The 13,741-nt window shown below is 38.3% G+C and overlaps 1 protein-coding gene across 2 annotated transcripts; it reads left to right on the top strand.

The window, feature by feature from the left end:
- Window positions 1-5,764: 5,764 nt before the first annotated feature.
- Window positions 5,765-13,383, top strand: LOC121853149 (BUD13 homolog). Of its 2 annotated transcripts, none has more exons than XM_042347096.1 (3): window positions 5,765-5,807; window positions 7,298-7,413; window positions 9,363-13,383. In XM_042347096.1, the coding sequence occupies exons 2-3, from the start codon at window positions 7,298-7,300 to the stop codon at window positions 11,419-11,421; spliced, it is 2,175 nt and encodes a 724-aa protein (XP_042203030.1). In that variant the 5' UTR covers window positions 5,765-5,807; the 3' UTR covers window positions 11,422-13,383. The 2 variants fall into 2 exon arrangements, with proteins under 2 accessions (XP_042203030.1, XP_042203029.1); XM_042347095.1 differs by having other exon boundaries at window positions 5,782-5,838.
- The last annotated feature ends 358 nt before the right edge of the window (window positions 13,384-13,741 follow it).

The raw sequence follows: 13,741 nt of genomic DNA, 5'->3' as shown, positions 1-13,741 counted from the left end.
TTTGTACGATTGAAACTGATATTCTGAAAATACACTTGAGAGGACCTTTGGCAAAACATCAGCTTTCTTTCATTGTGATTCTGTTCGTTTTGTTTCCTACATATTATGTCCAGTTCCCACTCTGTAAAAGTGCTTTGGTAATAGAAACAGCATCCAGCCATAAAAATTTTCTTAAATTTACCAGATGGCAACTGGCATACCAAGCCATAAGGCAGGGGTGGCAAACAGGCAGCCCTGGGGCCCGACCCTCTTACATGCGGCCCACTGGCTGCTCCAGTTGCAGCTAAGAGGCTAAGACAGAAGCACTTGAAGTAAAAAGTTAAGTCTATTTGTATCGGATAATACTCTTTTAGTCTATTGACTTTATCTATTCTTTCGAGTCTGTTCAAAGGCAAGTGCTTGTGGATGCCCTTTGACTAGTGGGGGTTTCCCTCAGCTGAATAAAATTGTCTGGTGTTTGCCAAAATAAAATACTCAGTGCAACAGCACCAATGAAAGAGCAATTACAGATAGTTTTAATGGCTAATTGTGGTTCTAAGCATGCCACTGTACGAGTTGTGAGATGGGCCGACCACTGGCCGCATACCAGTATTAGACGTGATAGCTCTGATGCGGTGGGCTCTCGCTTGGGCATTCATACGGGTACTAGTCCTGCATGGTTGCTCAAGGCAGTTGGAGTGTTGCGAATAACGGAAGCAGTGTCCATTGTTTTTACTTTTGAGCCCATAATCATGTCAAAGAAAAGAACAATTAATGACGAGCGTCGGGTGGTACAGGAAAAGTGGAAAATCTTGTAATTTTTTGTTGAAATGAATGGAAGACCAACATGTTTGATTTGTAAACAACAGATAGCTGTTGCCAAAGATTACAACATTCGAAGGCATTATGACACTAACCACGCTCCGAAGTATAATAAATATAGTGGCAAGTTACGTGAAGACAAAGTTAAAGAGTTAGAGCAGTCATTGAAAAAACAGCAGTCAGTATTAAGAGTGTTCATCAAGTCAGTGACGCTGCAGTGAAGGCAAGTTACAGGATTTCCCATGAAATAACTGTCATCGAAGCCTTTTTCTGAAGGGAACTTTATAAAGAAATGTATGTTGATGGCTTCAGAAGATATTTGCCAGAAAAAGGTCAAGCATTTGCAAACATTAGCCTCTCAAGAAATACAGTTGCAGAGAGAATTAATGAATTATCAGAGAACATTAACAGTCAACTCAAAGACAAAGTTATGTCCTTTACCGCATTTTCTGTTGCAGTTGATGGAAGTCCCGATATAACTGAAGCACAACTTGCATTTTTATACGTGGTGTGGATGAAAATATGCAGTTAACAGAAGAGTTTGTGGAACTGGTACCAATGAAAGGAACAACAACAGGTGATGAAATCTTTGCGAGGTTGGTAGGGGCACTGGATAAATTAGGTATTGACTGGGTACAAACTGTGAGTCTGGCTACAGATGAAGCACCGCAAATGGTGGGTAGAAAAGCTGGTGTGGCAACAAAATTAAAGGAAAAACTACTAGCTGTGAACCCCGACCCTCAATTTCATAATTTGCATTGCATTATACATAGAGAAGTGTTGTGCAGTAAAACATTATAGATAAATAATGTCATGGATGTCGTTATAAAGACAGTGAACTTTATATGAGCACGAGGTCTGAACCACAGACAGTTCAACTGCTTTCTAGGGGGAAAATGAGAACACACACGGACTGTCACATCAGACTCATGTTTGCCGGTTAAGTCGGGGAGTCGTACTAAAGCGATTTAATGAAATGCGCAGTGAAATACAAATGTTTATGGAACAGAAAGGAAAGGATGAGCATGAATTAAAAGATAATGAACAGGTTCAAGTTCTAGCTTTCATGGTGGATATTACAGAGCACTTAAATTACCTGCACATAAAGATGCAAGAATGCAATATATTGGTAACAGAATTTTATGACTGCATTAGTGCCTTCGAGATGAAACTGCAGCTTTTTGAAAGGCAACTTGCAGAGGGTAGTCTTTCACACTTTCCGACCTAAAAATCGCTGCAAGGCACACCTGAGCTTCATGTTGATACCAACACAGAAAAGTACAATACTGCATCAAGATTTCCTAGTTGAGGAATGAGTTCCAAGAAAGATATGCCGACTTTAAATACCCTGAGAAAGATTTTTCCATTTTTTTAGAACCCATTCTGTCATTGTTAATGAGGTACCAGAACATCTTCAGTTAGAATTAATTGAGCTCCAGTATGATTCTGTTTTGAGGAACAAGTTTTAGAGAGTCGATGTTGACACATTTTATCAATATGTGGGACCAAATTATCCCAGGATTAAGTGTTTTGCCTCAAAGATTATGTCCTTGTTCGGAAGTACATATGTTTTTGAACAGCTCTTTTCTGTAATGAGCATAATAAATCTCAGCTTCGTTCTCAACTTACTGATGCACACCTGAATTCAATACTGAAGGTTGCTACAGCTCCAAACTTTGATGCATTGGTCCATACCAAGAGGGGTTTTTTTCAGAGCTTCACGATCGCCCTTAAGCGGGGGGCTCGTCCCTCACTCTCGAGTAGACTAAGACCTCGTCCCTCAGCTACCAATGCCTCTAGTCCTGTTCCTGTATCCACCTCCCTTATTTTGCCGCACTACTCCCAGAAGGGGCGATCACGAAGTGTTCATAATTAGTGTGTACTCATTAAATCTGGCCCACCATAGCAAACGAGTTTGACACCCCTGGTATAAGGTAATCATGGCTAACAAAAGCAAGTGTGGAAAATGGCCACAAACCAGTGATGGTAATGATGATGAGTCAATAAGCTTACCATGCCAGTAATTATTTATATTAAGATTATTCTTCATAGAGATGCAGTGGCTTAGTGGATACAGTGTTCACCTCTTGGCCTAAGGGTTGCTGGCTTGTGCCTGGAACACCCAAAGTCATTCCAACTTTGAATGGATAACTGACTCATTGGGAATATGAAGGCTGTTGTGTTCAGTGCCAGCCAATTTGCCTCCTGAGTACCAAGACTTGGTGTTTAGTGACTGTAGCCACACAACAGTTACACTAATGAGGACCCATTTTCACCAACTTGGGATCTGTTTCTTAATTTCTTATTTCTTTGGCAGATAGCTGGGTAGTTCACCTATTTACCAGTAATTTAGCTTACAGCAGCACACGTACAGGTAGTGGTGGCAGACAGGAAAGGAGGCTGGTGGCCATTGTTTTGATGATCTTGTCCAGGGCTATTGTGATCCCAGTATATTACATAAGTTTAAATAACTACAGAATCATTTGGGGCAGCTTACAGTAACCAACCAGACCTTCATCAAACCTAACCTAACCTATTTTTGCCAATCAGTGGTGAAGAGGATCAAGTAAAGTAAAGTACTGTACTGCATATTGATCCATCATCTTTATGTGAATTTGTCTTTGCAAATGGACACCCATGACCAAATTGGTCTTAGACAAGTAAATAGCCTTTGTTTATAGGTTATCCAATACTGTACCTAAATTGGTCCCATTTTGGCTTATACAAAATTAATCATTCGGCTCTCCAGCAAAAACAAGTTGAATAAAAAAAATGGCAACCATATTCTACATTTCATTCAGTATTTTAGCAAAAAGCTATTAATAAAATTTATCTTCCAGGAAAACTTCATAAAACTTTCTTATCCTCATCACCACTTGTCAGATTCTAATATACAGTAAGTGCAGCATCTTCAATGAAATAATTTATTCATCTTATTAGTCTTTGTGAATCTGATCAGGAGACACAAACCTTCTGTTTTTATAAGTAAATAATAATCCAGTTCATGCCATGCCCAGTACTTGTCAACATTGCGTAACAGAGACGTGACCGACCGCCCAAGCAGCTAACGAGCTGATCAGTGGCAAAGAGGATAAAAGTAAGAAAGAAGAGAGACGTATGCCTGCTGGCTCAACTGTTAGAATCATCTCATCGTACAAACTCTGTTAGGCAAGCAATACAATAATCATACCAGACCCCCTGTAGGTGGCAGGAATTGAAGGCTAACCATATTAACTATTTTATTTAATGTTAGAGCTGTGTGTTCAACTTTGAATTTAGTAGGTAGATAGGCAGCTACCAAACAGGGAGGTACTACCGCCTGGGAAGATATTGGAAGCATAATGTGTTGTCTAATGGTAGACCCTGCTGCCATGGTGACCAAGTCCCAGGTTGCTGATCTGACTTTCTGCCTCATTTACACACAATTGCAGGGTCTCATTGTTTCTCTTACTTTGACAACACAACATATATAATGCAAATAATTTCTCACTCTTGATTTATTTTTTTCAATTTTGTATTTATTTATGGTTATTATTTTTATTATTTTATTTGTATTAATTTGCAATTAGTTTTATTAATTGTTGTAATAATAATAATAATAGATATTATTATTATTATTATTATTATTCATTATTATATTTTCGCTCCCCAGGCCCTGATGTGGGTTTTTACCTGTGCCCGGGTGGGCTAATGCCAGTAAAAAAAAAATAAAAAAGTAAAAAAATGCAACCTTCAAGTCTGTGGGTAGGCCTTCATGTGGTAATTCACTCCAGTGTCCAGCAGTGAAAGTGGTTCTCTCTATGTCTTCCCTATCAACCATTTCTTGAGACAATAATCCTCTTCTGGAAGACATCCTCAAGTAGTTGTGCAGGACAACAGCACAAACACTCACACATGACTACCACCACCATCCCCTCCCTGCTAACTTCTCAAGGATGGGGATGAAAATGAATTAAACAGTAATTAAAAACTAACCGAGTCGTGAAGAGAATCATGTAAAGTAACATTACAGAAATTCACTGCTCTACACTGGACACCATTAGCTGAATTCCACTGGGATGAGAATGAGGAGTTTGCTTGTCTCAGAGAGTGTAGTCATTTGCACCTATTTAACGTATAACCTACAGTACTTAACAAATTGTTGAACTAACTTTATTTTAAGATGCTCCCAGATCTTTAGATCGCTGAGGCCCATATCCCTCGGTGTTGAACTAGGCTGTTATGGCATCTCAGCTTCCTTCTTTAATGACTTCACCTCGACACATATCTTCATTTTGTATTTTTTTTCCTCGCCAATTAACGGTACCAAAAACTCCCGTTCTGTGAGCGTTATAGGGCTTGTCCTCACTGGTTAAGAGGAGTGGGCGTAGTGGGTGTTGAACCTGGCGCCAGTGAAGGTGGACACAATAACCTCGACAGGCCCACAGGGAGAAGAAGAGGCTCCATTAATTAAAACTACAGCTTGAAGGAACGATTCTTACCTACAGACTCTTCCTGAAAGACGGGAGGAGGGTGATTAAAACTCTAGGCGCCAGGGTTTAAAAGTAAAATAAAGATAAAGTAATAATTTCTTATATCACCTGGTAAAAAAAACTTCGAATCTCTTGAAATCCGAAAACTAGCTAAATTAATAAGAATGATTAAACACTTTATTGTTTATATTTGTGGATACACTTATTAATTATGTAGGTATATTTACGTTTAAAATCCATATTTATACTTTAGATAATCACTAAGATAAAGCATACAAGCATATATATGGCCAAGAGAATAAACTAAGTAAAGTATATACAAATTACAGTTTAAATTTGTTTTTATTCCTTTAAATCCATAATATAATGCTTAATATTTTATATTAAACTTCCAATTATATATATTGGCAATAAATATAACCCTAAGATATGAATATTAAGGATAATTAAAGTGATTTGTTACTTTTGTCTTTTTTCGTGGTTCAGGAGGACCTCTTGAAAGCTTCCTGCTGGATAGAAACGGAAGCTGCTGAGGTGAGATGTAAACAAGAGTGTGGCCAGCGAGGTGAGGGCCAGGGGCTTATAGGCTATATTGATCTTGTTCTCAAATTCGATCAAGATATTTAGGTGTAAATTGATAAACCAAAATGCTACTTTTAAGGTCTTTATAAAATTAAGATGATTATTTGTGGTTATGTTTGGTGGAGGACGACTGTGATGGTGTCTGGTATATCAACCATAATGTTACATTTTTAATGTCTTCAGAAAGTTAAGGTGGTTGTTTGGTTATGTTTGATTGGGGAGGACTGTGATGGTGTCTGGTATCTCGTCATCAACACTTATTTTACACCTTAAAATACACTACTTCAGAGTGAAGATGTTGGTCACTTCAGAATCTCTGCTTGGTGGTCGGTAGAGGTGCCCTATAGGCTTACGCCCTTCATAATCGGTATTATAAAAATAAAAAAAAATAATGGCAATCAGTAGTGTGAGCTACCTAGTTATGGGCTCACCTTTAAATAGGATATTAGAATCAGTCCTTTGATATATATACTGGTAAATTTGCACTGCCACACTGCACTGTTAGAAAGTCAAAAATATATTTTTCTACTGTATTTGTATGTGTTTAGACCGAATATGACCTTCATTTCTGACGGAAATTACCCGTTTTTTTTATCGATTTTTTTTTCCGTTGGACGTTTTCCGAAAAAAATAATGGCTAAGCGAATAAAAAATACACCAAGAAACACTAGAAAAACAAACTGTTAACCAAACCTAACCTAACTGACTCTCACCATTTGATGGAATCACCTATTTCTTACCTTATTGGCCTGGTTCTTGTTCGTCGTTGGATTCTGAGATTCTTATACAATGCCACATATGTTGGTCTTTGCGATACAGTATTTACTTTCAGTCTTGCACTTATGACACTTTACTGAGGAACACCATGCGATCGAAAAAATGCTATAGTTTCTTCGTTTTTTTCCCAAAAACTCGCAATCAGCTCCATATAATTTAAGTGACACCCATCACAGACTTCCACGGTGGAAACGAATATGAATTTGGAAATATGAGAGACCCAAAATAAAAATCGATTTTGATTGGGTAAAAAATACTGTGAAACAAACCACAAATCATTTTAATTGTTGCAAAAAAAAAGGCTTTTGATTGGTCGCGTGACATGTATGGGAACGCAAGCGCGTGATGATTTATGAAGGAGACAAACAAGTGTGAGAGGTGAGGCAGGCGATAATGGCGCAAGATTAATGGAAGAAAATAGAGAAAATTTTGGATACACTTTCTCCGTTATTATGCATTTCCACCGGTAATGTAATAGATGAAAATTATCTTATAATTAGACGTCTTATTCGAATATGATAATAGATTAGTGGTAGGAATGTGCGGTGTGTAAACGTAAAAATACCTATACAGTATACTTTTAAGTGGGCTGGGTTGATCAGTAGGAAGATCTTTTTGTGTCAATAATTATTCCATTTCTTAATATGTTTTCTTTCTTCTCACAGATGGCTGCACCACTGAGTCAAAAGGAATATCTGAAGAAGTATCTCAGTGGTAATGATCCAGAAAAAAAGAAAAAGAAAAAGAAAAAAAAGGATAAACTTCCAGGTCATAGCAAAGGGTAAATATATTGTATGTTTCTTTTCTTTTGTAGAGGCATATACAGTACAGTAGTACTGTACCATACTAAACCCTTGTTAAATGAAGATTCATATATAAAAAGTAAAACCCTCGCTTAATGAGTACAGGGTATAATAGTCTTGTATACAGTATGTTATATGGCTGACTCATGCAAGCGTGGAAAATAACCAAAAACGATGAGGATGGTACCCTCTCTCTTTAAGAATTGAGAGGTCCAGTTATGGCTGGCATGGTATTTGTTTTGGCAACACTTCATTGTTGTATCCAGATGTGATAAGGCTGCTGTGTCACCAGGATTAGCAAGCATACCAACTAAGAACATAAGAATGGAGAAAACTGCAGTGGGCCTATTGGCCCATACTAGGCAGCCCCGTTTACACCTAACCCCTAGCGTTCATATATCCATCTAACCTATGTTTGAAATTACCCAGCGTATGAGTTAATGGTAACTTGTTTGGTAACTTGTTCCACTCATCCACTAATCTATTTCCAAATCAATGTTTACCCATCTCGCGCCTTAATCTAAATTTGTCTAATTTAAAACCATTGCTACCAGTTCGCTCCTGGTTGGATAGTTTGAGTACCTTTGTTATATCACTTTGTTTAGCCCTGACTTCCATTTATACACCTTTATCATATCGCCCCTTACTCTACGTGTCTCGAGGGAGTGCAAATTAAGATGCTTTAACCTGTCTCTGTACTCAAGGTTCCTAATGCCCAGGATTAGTCTTGTCATCCTCCTCTTGAATTCTTTCTAGGGATTTTATATCCATTCTGTAAAACTGAACTGCGTAATCCAAGTGAGGTCTCACAAGCGCAAGATATAGTTTTAGGATAACCTTGCTACTCTTGTAACTAACACTCCTTTGTATGAACCCAAGGACTTTGTTAGCCTTGTTTCGAGCAAGTACACATTGTTGTCTTGTTTTAATATTTCTACTTATCATTACTCCTAAATCTTTCTCAGTCGGATTTCTCAATAACATTGTTGTTCATCTGGTATCTAGTTTTAGTTTACATCTAGACTAAGTACTTTACATTTGTCCAAATTAAATTTCATCTGCCATTTATCAGACCATTCAAAATTTTTTTTAGATCTTCCTGAAGTTTGGCGGAGTCCACTTCAAATTTAATTACACTCCCTATTTTAGTGTCATCGGCAAATTTACTTATGTTGATGTCTACACCTACGTATATTTGTGTACTGTATATAATAAATAGTAATGGTCCAAGTACTGATCCTTGGGGCACTCCACTAGTGACGTTACCCCAATCGGATTTAGTGCCATTTATGATTACTCGCTGTTTCCTATCCCTAACCACGCCTTAATCCAGTTTAGAATATCTCCTTCAATTCCATGAGCCTCCACTTTTTGTATTGGTCTTTCATGGAGGACTCTGCCATTAAATGGGATTTCAAGATTCAGTCTCACATTTCATACTTCAATCTTCCCCTTTCTCTGCTCTTATGCAGTCCTCTGTTAATTCCTTCACTGTTAGCAGTACTGTATGTATAACAGCATCCTGTACACTGCTTATTACTGCTCAGAGAAATTAACCCTTTGTATATGCTGGTCTTAGTGCTGAATAAAATCATCTGGTGTTAGACAAATAAAATTTTAAAATTGGCATCCCCTGAAGGGGTTAACAGTTTGTAAAATAAAACCTGCCATCTTATCATCTCCACGTTTTGTTCCCAACTGGTGACATGGCAATGAATATTAATTTACAGTATTCATAAAACAGGAGTTTCAGATAGTTCATTGAATGCAGTACTATATGAAATGTAAACTGCAAAGATTCCATACATAATTTAATGTGGGTTCTAAATTGATTGTAGATTTCATAAAAACTTGAATTAATTGTTGTTAGGGATAAAAACTTGCCCAGTAAAATAGGTCATTAATTACTGCTTGTTGTACATTACAGAGTGCGCATCATTGAAGATTCTCTTGACCTGAAAACCGTGCCTTACGGATACACAGATGATGACGATAACCCAACAATAGCTGAAGTCACTTATGAAGATGAAAAAATTAAAGCAATGGAAGAATTTAAAGGAAATAAAAGGTGGAAGAAGGTAAGTGACAAGGAGGGTAAGGAGGATGATGACTCTGATTGGCTGGAGCTGCATCACCAAAGACGAAACGTGAGGAATTCTCCTCCACACAGATCAAGACATGACTCTGGATCTCCACCAAGGAAGAAAAGACATGACTCTGGATCTCCACCAAGGAAGAAAAGATATGACTCTGGATCTCCACCAATGATGGCAAGACATGACTCTGCCTCACCTCCACCATTAAGAGCAAGACATGACTCTGCATCTCCTCCACCAATAAGGGCAAGACATGACTCAGAGTCCCCACCATCGAGAAGACACGACTCTGGGTCACCACCTCGTACTTTAAAACGTAACTCTGGCTCTCGACCGCGGAGCAGATTAAGTAATTCCAGATCCCCTCCTGTGAAACAAAAGACTCAGAATTTCGATGAATCACTTCAGTCAGCTCAGAATTTGGATATCAAAATGTCTCCATCAAAGAAAATGAGACATGATTCAGATTCATCTCTGTCAGGAAGTGCTGATGATAAGCAAGGTGCCAATTCCCCAGATCTCTCACCAAGCAGAAAAAGACACGTGCCTAATTATTTACCTCCAGGCAGAAAAAGATTAGATTCAAATTCACCACCAAGAAAAATACACGTTTCTGACACGCCGCCTCCTGGAAGAAGACGTGATATGGACGCCTCACCTCCGGGTAGAAGGCATGATACAGGTCCGACATCTCCAGGCAGAAAAAAGTACAGTTCAGACATTTCTCCCTCGAGGATACAACAACATGATTCAGATGCTTCATCTTCGAGAAAAATGAGACCAGATTCACGTATTTCACCCACAAGAAAAAGAAGACAAGATTCAAGTAATTCACCTCCAAGGAGAAGACATAATTCAGACACTTCACCCACAAGAAAGGGGAAAGATTCTCAGTCATTGCTATTCAGGAGGAAAAGGAATGATTCTGATTCCTCTCTTGGAATGGAGAAAAGTGAATCTGATTCCTCTCCACCCAGGAAGAAGAGAAATGATTCTGATGCCTCAACTCCACAGGGAAAAAGGAGTGATTCAGATGCTTCAACTCCTAGGAGAAAAAGACTTGATTCTGACTCTTCACCCCTTAGGAGGAGGAATGAATCAGATTCTTCACCGCCCACAAGAAAAAGAAATGATTGTCGTCCCTCACCTCCTAGGAGAAAGAGGATGGATTCTGATTCCTCACCACCGAGAAAGAAAAAAAATGATTCTCAATCCTCTCCTCTCAGAAGAAAGAGGAATGATTCTGATTCCTCTCCTCCCCGAAGAAGTAGAAACGATTCTGATACTTCCCCTCCCAGGAGACAAAGAAATGATTCTGACTCTTCTCCTCCCAGAAAGAAAATGAATGACTCGCATATTCACCCACAGAAAGATAATAGACAGCCTCTACAGCGGAAAATGACCACCCAGGAGTATCTCCTGGCAAGGAAGCGCGGTCAGCTGAAGAAAGATACTCCAGAAGATCTTGCCAGGAAGGAAAGGGAAGCAGTGTTGCAGCGTCAAGCTGAGGAAAAGCACAAACAGTGGAAACACGGCATGAAGCAAGTGCAGGAATACCAACAGAAGGTAGCTGATGACATGCATGAGATGGGTAAAGCCTTTGCTAGAACTGCTGATGATATAGACATGAATGATCGGTTAAAAGTTGTAGCTCGAAAAGAGGATCCTATGCTGGATTATATTATGCAGAAAGATGTTAAGTCAAGTAATGAGCCAGTTAAACCAATATATAAAGGTTCATTTCCTCCAAACAGACTCAATATTCGACCAGGCTACAGGTGGGATGGAGTAGACAGATCAAATGGTTTTGAAAAACAATGGTTTGAACGTCAGAACAGTAGGAAAGCTCTTGATGAAGAAGCATACAAGTGGAGTGTTTCTGACATGTAGATCTATAATTCAAGTACAAAATTAATGCTCGTGGGATATTTTGTCAGTGGTAGAATTATTTCATGTTCGCATAAATAATTTATGTACCATTTCCCCCCACTTAGCTCTTTTTAATTTTACTTTACAGTATAGAGCTGTATTTTGGGCAATTTTACTGTTTTTGTGCATTGTGAAGTCAGATGCTGTATATTCAGTATCTTATTTTTAAAGGATACAAAGTGGTTTAGATATATTTTAACTCCTACTATGCATCACATTCAAGAGATTGTGGAGTACGTACTCTACTGTATTGTAATGCTTTTTCAGTGTTCTCCTGCCAAGGGTTATACACCACACACTGATTTGTTTTCCTGTGCATGTAAAATTAGTGTCTGTTTGTTACTATCCTTAGTGAGCAGCTTGTATGGCACACTAACTGTTTCTCAGTCAATGTACAAGTTGGGGTATTGTTAGTGAAGCCTTTTTTTCTTGCATTATACCCACAGCCAGTTGATGTTCTCTTAATACAGGCTGCTTATTGGGGGATTTTTGGTCCTCATACAACCTTCAGTATGTCACCCAGGTAGATTTGTTGACACATTTGCTAAAACGAAATATCCTTCCTTCCCCTTCACACCTACTGTATTACCTTCAAAACATGGAAGATAGGGTGTAACAGTTATCTTCTAGAGACAGCAGGTCTTTTAGATCCGTGTCTGACCAATCAGCACACTCCACTCTAAGGCTGACTGCTATCAAGAACAAATGGTCTAGCTAGATTCTAGACGAATTGTTCTTGATAGCAGTAAAGTTCTTCTAGACTCTAAAACTTAACCCTGGCATTCTTATTTACTACAAAAAGCTAAGCATCCAGCCAGCCCTTTACAACACATCAGAGATTGTAAGCAGAAATTACCGGTATTGGTGTGATGATTTAAGTAAGAGAGATATAACATCTTATATGTATCATTTCATATTGACTTTACCGACCTACCCTAGTGTGCGTGAGGTTCCATAGTTCCCAAACTGAATCTACGGTATTATGTCTACTGCACATTGAGTTTGTTCCATAAGAAAAGATAGACAGGCATGTGTTTTATTTAGGCACTGTGAAATGCCTAAGAGATTCAGTTCCAGAAAGACTGCCTGAGAAATGAGTGTTGGGTTTGTGGACATAATTTGTCAGATAGAGCTTAAAAGGTCAAATTATATCTGATTTCCTTCATGTTAGAGATAATGTGTGTAATGAGGATGGAAGGATGATGGGTTAATAAGTCCCCCTGGTTTACATAATTAGGGCTGCCTGTGTTACAAGCTGCCTGGCCAGAGGCTATCAGAAAATAAGATTATAGGATCAGTCCTCATTTTTTTCTGTAATGATTCCCAGTATATGTGGAGGATTTCTCCCACAAACCTGATTAAGGAATTGTAATGTTTGGAGTAAATTTAAGATTTTGTACTTGCAGGTACAGTACATAGCCTTACCAATAAGATTACTGATATCTTTATACATGTAGGGGTCTGAGTTGCTTTCCCTTCCACCAAATGTAATTTTTAAAAGTAGGCTGTGTCCATGTGTTTAAAGTATTGTATACTGTACAGTATCCAGGTATTTAATTTACAATTGGAAAATAAAGTCATTTACTGTTTGAGTTCTTTTTACATTTTTTCTCACTTGTACAAATTAGTTCTTCTTGTGTATGTATTATATTTATTCCACCAAGGTCCAATGAAGATATTCCTCTTGAATGATTCATGACTGTTAGTAGTAGTATTTCTACAAAGATTGTCAATTGTTTAGGTATGCCAGACAGATGTCTTACAAATTAATAGAATTTGCTTACTGTTCCAATTAACTTGCCCCATTATTTATGGATATACATGACAAATGAATATAAAAGTGTACAATGTCTAGAACTGTATATCTTAAAACCAAATTACACTTCCTGTGTCAACTTTAGTGGCAATAAATATGATGACATCTTTGTGTTTTTTGTAACTACATTTATATGTTTATAACCACCAGACATTACTGAGTGAGTGATGAGATCGCAGTATACTGAACGAGCTCACCAGTGTTGTGGGACATTACTCTGTTCAAAAGAATATTGTATTGTACAGTATCTGCATCTATTTACCGTCTGACTCAGAGCCTACTAAGATTATCCAGCTAACACATAAGTGTAGAAAATGGCTATAAAACTTTGATGATGAGAGTGGCCGTCGCCTTTGTGGCCAGCAAGTATTCATTCAGGAATTAAACTCCAAACCTCAGGATCTTACGAGTCATGAAGGATGGACACCCATGTGCAAGTTAGAGACCACAGAGCAGGTGTTCTGG

Source organism: Homarus americanus, unplaced genomic scaffold (genome assembly GCF_018991925.1).
Source record: "Homarus americanus isolate GMGI-L3 unplaced genomic scaffold, GMGI_Hamer_2.0 scaffold32871, whole genome shotgun sequence".
NCBI classification, from domain to species: Eukaryota; Metazoa; Arthropoda; class Malacostraca; order Decapoda; family Nephropidae; genus Homarus; species Homarus americanus.
This window is presented reverse-complemented; position numbering and strand designations above follow the sequence as displayed.

What these genes read in the sequence shown, in the direction of transcription:
- LOC121853149 (XM_042347096.1), top strand. Translation starts at nt 7,298, where the DNA reads ATGGCTGCACCACTGAGTCAAAAGGAATATCTGAAGAAGTATCTCAGT. An exon ending in CTTCCAGGTCATAGCAAAGG is followed by an intron (nt 7,414 to 9,362) that starts GTAAATATATTG and finishes TGTACATTACAG; the next exon opens with AGTGCGCATCATTGAAGATT.